The sequence below is a fragment of the Triticum dicoccoides genome, chromosome 7A (genome assembly GCF_002162155.2).
Source record: "Triticum dicoccoides isolate Atlit2015 ecotype Zavitan chromosome 7A, WEW_v2.0, whole genome shotgun sequence".
NCBI lineage: Eukaryota > Viridiplantae > Streptophyta > Magnoliopsida > Poales > Poaceae > Triticum > Triticum dicoccoides.
This window is the reverse complement of record NC_041392.1, coordinates 226,156,332-226,162,577: the sequence shown is the minus strand read 5'-3', so window position 1 is coordinate 226,162,577 and position 6,246 is coordinate 226,156,332. Positions and strand designations below refer to the sequence as shown.

The window sequence follows — 6,246 nt, the reverse complement described above, 5'->3', positions numbered from 1 at the left end:
AAGGATATGTTTCTCGTGTATGGAGGTGACGAAGAACTCGTCGTAAAGGGTTACATCGATGCTAGCTTCGACACAGATCTGGATGACTCTAAGTCACAAACCGGATACGTGTATCTTTTGAATGGTGGGGCAATCAGCTGGTGCAGTTGCAAGCAAAGTGTCGTGGCGGGATCTACATGTGAAGCGGAGTACATGGCAGCCTCGGAGGCAGCACAAGAAGCAATCTGGGTGAAGGAGTTCATTACCGACCTAGGAGTTATTCCCAATGCGTCGGGCCCGATGACTCGCTTTTGTGACAACATTGGAGCTATTGCCCTTGCCAAGGAGCCCAGATTTCACAGGAAGACCAGGCATATCAAGCGTCGCTTCAACTCCATTCGTGAAAATGTTCAAAATGGAGACATAGATATTTGCAAAGTGCATACGGACCTGAATGTCGCAGATCTGTTGACTAAACCTCTTCCTCGAGCAAAACATGATCAACACCAGAACTCTATGGGTGTTCGATTCATCACAATGTAACTAGATTATTGACTCTAGTGCAAGTGGGAGACTGTTGGAAATATGCCCTAGAGGCAATAATAAAATGATTATTATTATATTTCCTTGTTCATGATAATTGTCTATTGTTCATGCTATAGTTGTGTTATCCGGAAATCATAATGCATGTGTGAATACATAGACCATAACATGTCCCTAGTAAGTCTCTAGTTAACTAGCTCGTTGATCAATAAATAGTCATGGTTTCCTGACTATGGACGTTGGATGTCATTGATAACGGGATCACATCATTAGGAGAATGATGTGATGGACAAGACCCAATCCTAAGCATAGCACAAGATCGTGTAGTTCGTTTGCTAGAGCTTTTCCAGTGTCAAGTATCATTTCCTTAGACCATGAGATCGTGTAACTCCCGGATTCCGTAGGAGTGCTTTGGGTGTACCAAACGTCACAACGTAACTGGGTGACTATAAAGGTATACTACAGGTATCCCCGAAAGTATCTGTTGGGTTGACACGGATCGAGAATGGAATTTGTCACTCCGTATGACGGAGAGGTATCTCTAGGCCCACTCGGTAATGCATCATCATAATGAGCTCAATGTGACCAAGTGTTTGGTCACGGGATCATGCATTACGGTACGAGTAAAGTGACTTGCCGGTAACGAGATTGAACGAGGTATTGGGATACCGACGATCGAGTCTCCGGCAAGTAACGTACCGATTGACAAAGGGAATTGTATATGGGATTGATTGAATCCTCGACATCGTGGTTCATCCGATGAGTTTATCGTGGAACATGTGGGAGCCAACATGGGTATCCAGATCCCGCTGTTGGTTATTGACCGGAGAGTCGTCTCGATCATGTCTGCATATCTCCCGAACCCGTAGGGTCTACACACTTAAGGTTCGATGATGCTAGGGTTGTAGAGATACTAGTATGCGGTAACCTGAAAGTTGTTCGGAGTCCCGGATGAGATCCCGGACGTCACGAGGAGTTCCAGAATGGTCCAGAGGTGAAGATCTATATATAGGAAGTCAAATTTCGGCCATCGGGAAGGTTTCGGGGGTAATCGGTATTGTACCAGGACCACCGGAAGGGTCCCGGGGGTCCACCGGGTGGGGCCACCTATCCCGGAGGGCCCCATGGGCTGAAGTGGGGAAGGGAACCAGCCCCTATTGGGCTGGTGCGCCCCCCTTGGGCCTCCCCCTGCGCCTAGGGTTGGAAACCCTAGGGGTGGGGGCGCCCCACTTGGCTTGGGGGGCAAGCCACCCCCCCCCTTGGCGGCCGCCCCCCTTGAGATCCAATCTCTAGGGCCAACGCCCCCCTAGGGGCCCTATATATAGTGGGGGGAGGGAGGGCAGCCGCACCAAGTCTCTGGCACCTCCCTCTCCCCACGTAACACCTCTCTCTCTCTCGTTGGAGCTTGGCGAAGCCCTGCCAAAATCACTGTTGCTTCCACCATCACGCCGTCGTGCTGCTGGATCTCCATCAATCTCTCCTTCCCCTTGCTGGATCAAGAAGGAGGAGACGTCTTCCCAACCGTACGTGTGTTGAACGCGGAGGTGCCGTCTGTTCGATGCTAGGTCATCGGTGATTTGGATCACGACGAGTACGACTCCATCAACCCCGTTCTCTTGAACGCTTCCGCTCGCGATCTACAAGAGTATGTAGATGCACTCCCCTCTCCCTCGTTGCTAGATGACTCCATAGATTGATCTTGGTGATGCGTAGAAAATTTTAAAATTCTGCTACGTTCCCCAACAAGGCGCGCCCCCACCCTCGTGGAGAGGTGGTGGGCCCCTGGCCTTCATCTTTTGCAGGTATTTTTCATATTTTCTGAAAAGTCGCTCCATGAAATTTCAGGTCATTCTGAGAACTTTTGTTTCTGCACATAAATAACACCATGGTAATTCTGCTGAAAATAGCGTCAGTCCGGGTTAGTTCCATTCAAATCATGCAAGTTAGAATCCAAAACAAGGGCAAAATTGTTTGGAAAAGTAGATACGACGGAGACGTATCAGCCTCGCCTCTGCCGGAGCTCCTCCGAGCATCGGCCTTGCGCGCGGCCTCTTCATGCCGCCGCGGATGACCTCGGCGGCGGGTGGCGTCGCGACGGCGCCCCCCCCCCTCAAAGCTCCCCAATGCGGCGCGGCCGAAGAAGGGCAAGACATCCGTGAAGAAGAACAAGGTGGCGGACGGCTTTGGCACCTCGAAGGCGAGGAGGAAGAAGCTTGCAGGGCATGTGACGGCGCGCGGCGGCTACCGAAGCGCCGGCGAGCTCACTCTTGAGCCGGCGGCCGACGCGCACAACGTGTTCGACGATATGCCCCAAAGGTAGACATTTTTTCCAACTTTTCTTTCCTTGTTATTTTTTGAATGCATTCATATAGATAGCTTATTTGCATTGTTCTATATATTTTGTAGTATCAACGATGATGCATACATGTCAACTATGGGTGTTGGCTCCAACAATTCGCATTGGTCTCAAACCAATGGCATGCATTTTGAAGACCATGAGTTCGAGGTGGAAGAGGATGGTGAGGGCATTGTCGACGCGCCGAAAGGAAGAGCGGGCAATTACACCAATGCTGAAGACATCTTACTATGCGATACTTGGTTGGAAGTGTCGAGGGATCCATCCGTTGAAGGTGATCAAAGTAGAGATGCTTATTGGGGGCGGATGAAAGGACACTTTGATGTTCGCAGCGTGGAATTGACCGCTCCGAGCGATCACTTTGGTCCCGGTGGTCGACAATCAACAAGGATTGTCAAAAGTGGGCGGTCGCACAAAAGGCGGTTGACAAGTTGAACCCAAGTGGCACCAATGAGGACGATAGAGTAAGTGGCATTTCATCCATGTTCATCATACTTGTTGTTGGTGTTTGAAGTGCTAGCTTGCTTTGTTTTCATGTAGTACAACATTGCACAAAACTTGTTCAAAGGAGAGGAAAAGAGAACCAAGAAGGGGAAGATCAAGAAAGGAAGGATATTTACCTTGCCTCATTGCTATGAAGTGTTGAAGGATGATGAGAAATGGAAGAAGCATGATGATTTGGATTTGAACAACAAACGCAAGCGAACAATTGAGTTGAATGATGATGATGAGGAGGAGGAGGAGGATGCATCAAGTGACGGCAAGAGAAGCCCCACACCCAACTCGGTTTCATACTCGAAGCCAAAACGACCGGATGGGTGCAAGAAAGACGCAAAAAAAAGAAGATGAAAGGAGATGATGAGCTCAAAAATGCTATGGAAGCTATTGTGAAGGCAAGAAAAGAAGCCAACGAGGTGAGGAAAATGACAATGAACCAAGATGCCGCGGCTGAGGAGAGGAGGTTGGCGGCCGAGGAGAGGAGGGTGGCTACCGAGGAGAGGAAGGTGGCTTTGGAGGAGAGGAAGGTGAGCAATGATGAGCGAACTAGATTGTTGAAATGGGAGAAGCACTTGTTCTTCTTGGACACATCTATCCTCAATGAGATGTAAAAGAAGTATGTCAATCTTCCCCGTGAAAAAGTCTTGATCAAAAGAGAGCTACGATTCGCGCAATGGATGGCGGTGGCCTTGGTGCCATGGGTGGCTTCGGAGCTACCGTGGGCGGCTTAACTGTCATGGGTGGCTTTGAAGCTACCATGGAGACCATGGGAGCCATGTGTGGCTTTGGAGCACCGCCCGGCGCCATGGCCGCCATGGGAGGCATGAGTTTTGCTTCTCTCATAGGGGGCATGGGTGCACCTCCGGCCGCCATGGGCGAAATGTCTTTCGGTGTGCCTCACACACCTTCTCATGAAGATGTCGTTGAAGATCTTGCCAACACCGTCCGAGCTTCACGTTATGCGGTGCGCGACAATGATGAGGAGAAGGAGAAAGAATCATCTTCGGAGAAGGAAGAATCGTCTTTCGAAGATGAGGACGAAGACGAGGACGAGGCTTGATGTGTCTTTCGTTTGTGTGGTGAACTTGGTTTGCATTTTGAATTTGGTTGGATGAACTTATGGGCATGAACTTTTATTCATCTGTTTGTGTGAAATTTATATGTCATGTTCATTGCATTTTGAATGTTTGAAATCTATTTTGTGTCCAAAATGCAACATATGGATGCGCCGGCGAGTCGCGTGCGCTGCATTTTAATGCGGCTGTTGGAGCCAGCGCTGTCGGTCACGCAAATCTATCCAAAGAATACGCGGAAAAGTGATTTTTAGCGCGCGACGCGTTGGACGGTTGTTGAAGATGTTCTAAGTAAAACTCAACTCAATGTTCTTTCATGCTTCCTCCGTGCAAATGTCCACGGAGACGTGGCAAGCTCCCCCAGTCCCAGCCGCATCCCAGCCGTCAGGTACAGTCAAACGCATCCCAGCCGTCCACGCAGAGAGGAACGAGCACGAGAGGAACCCCGAAGACAATTTCAGAGGCGGAAACAGAACTTTCGAAAGGAAAACAGCGACAAATATCCCGTAAAGGGAATCATCGGGAATCAAACGAGGCGCCGAAGCCAAGGAAGCATTCGCACCCGCGAGAGCTTGCGAGGGAGAGGGGGAGGGAGGGATGGCGGCGGGGGCGCCGCCGCAGGGGGCGCCGACGGTGGAGGAGCAGGAGGAGGCGGCGGGGGTGGGGATCCTGCTGCAGATATCGATGCTGGTGCTGGCGTTTGTGCTCAGCCACCTCCTCCGCCGCCGCAGGGTCTACTACCTCCCCGAGGCCAGCGCGTCGCTCCTCATCGGTACGTCTGCTGTACGTCCGGCGCCCGCGCCATTTTGAAGATTCTGGGCTGTTTGATTGATGTGGCCTCTCCGGGGTTACTGCGGTTTCGTGACACGTGTCGGTTGGCCGCGAAAACGGGAGGCAGTTCTACAGTAGCGGGTTTACTTTGTTGGGGTTTGGGCGATCAAATGCTGGTTAAATGATGTTGAACTTCGAATGATGATTGGCGGATAGCACGATGAAGCCTGTAACAATAGTCAACTGCTGAATCTGTTGCTGCGCGAACTAAAAAAATTCTCAGTCCAACTCCAAAAATTACAGATTCATGAATCAAGAACACAGTGGCCTATTTATAGATGAATCTGGCCATGTCTGACCATTTGATTGTGGGCTTGCTTTAGATCACGAAGGCTTAGCTTGCAGTTGCTGAACTGTGGTGTGTTGTACTCAGTTTAATCTGCTTCAGAAAATTAGTTACAGAAGCATGAAACAACTGGTCAGGCAACTGATCACGAAGGCTCTACGTAAAACGAATGCTTCATTCCTTTTCCTTTTTGTACATATTTTTTTGTTGTGTATCTGTGCTGATGTTCTCATGCCTTTAAATACTGTAGCAAAATAGGAGCTGCGCTTTCTTCATGTCGCATCATGCCCATGTTGTGGCTCCACCCTTCATCTCAAGGGCCATAATGTATGGTCTATTTTGGCATGGAAAACTGCTTCATGTCCAGCGCAACTTCCCACCTTTTTGAGAAAATCGCATACAAATTCAGGATTAAATGTTTCAAAAAATTCTGAACAAATTCATCGATGTAGTTCACATAATGTTATATTAAATTTCATACTAATTTATCCCCCTGTTATCGAGGATAAAAAAAAGTCAAGCAGCACCGTAGCAAATGGATACATTGTTCATAACTGAGTGCTTTTCTTTCTTTGTTCCCGACAAGAGAGACAATTTTGAGTATGAGGTTTTGCAAGGTTTGCAATAATGAAGTATCTTCATCAATGAATTTTGTCAGCACTTTGGGAACATTGTTTCAT

At 49.0% G+C, this 6,246-nt stretch overlaps 1 protein-coding gene across 1 annotated transcript in view; it reads left to right on the top strand.

The window, feature by feature from the left end:
- The first annotated feature begins 5,046 nt into the window (after positions 1 to 5,046).
- The window catches only part of LOC119333408 (sodium/hydrogen exchanger 6-like), a 7,810-nt gene continuing 6,610 nt past the window's right edge, over positions 5,047 to 6,246 (top strand). The window contains exon 1 of the mRNA XM_037606310.1: positions 5,047 to 5,221. Within this exon, the coding sequence (XP_037462207.1) occupies positions 5,047 to 5,221 (175 nt within the window). The remainder of the gene's footprint in view (positions 5,222 to 6,246) is intronic.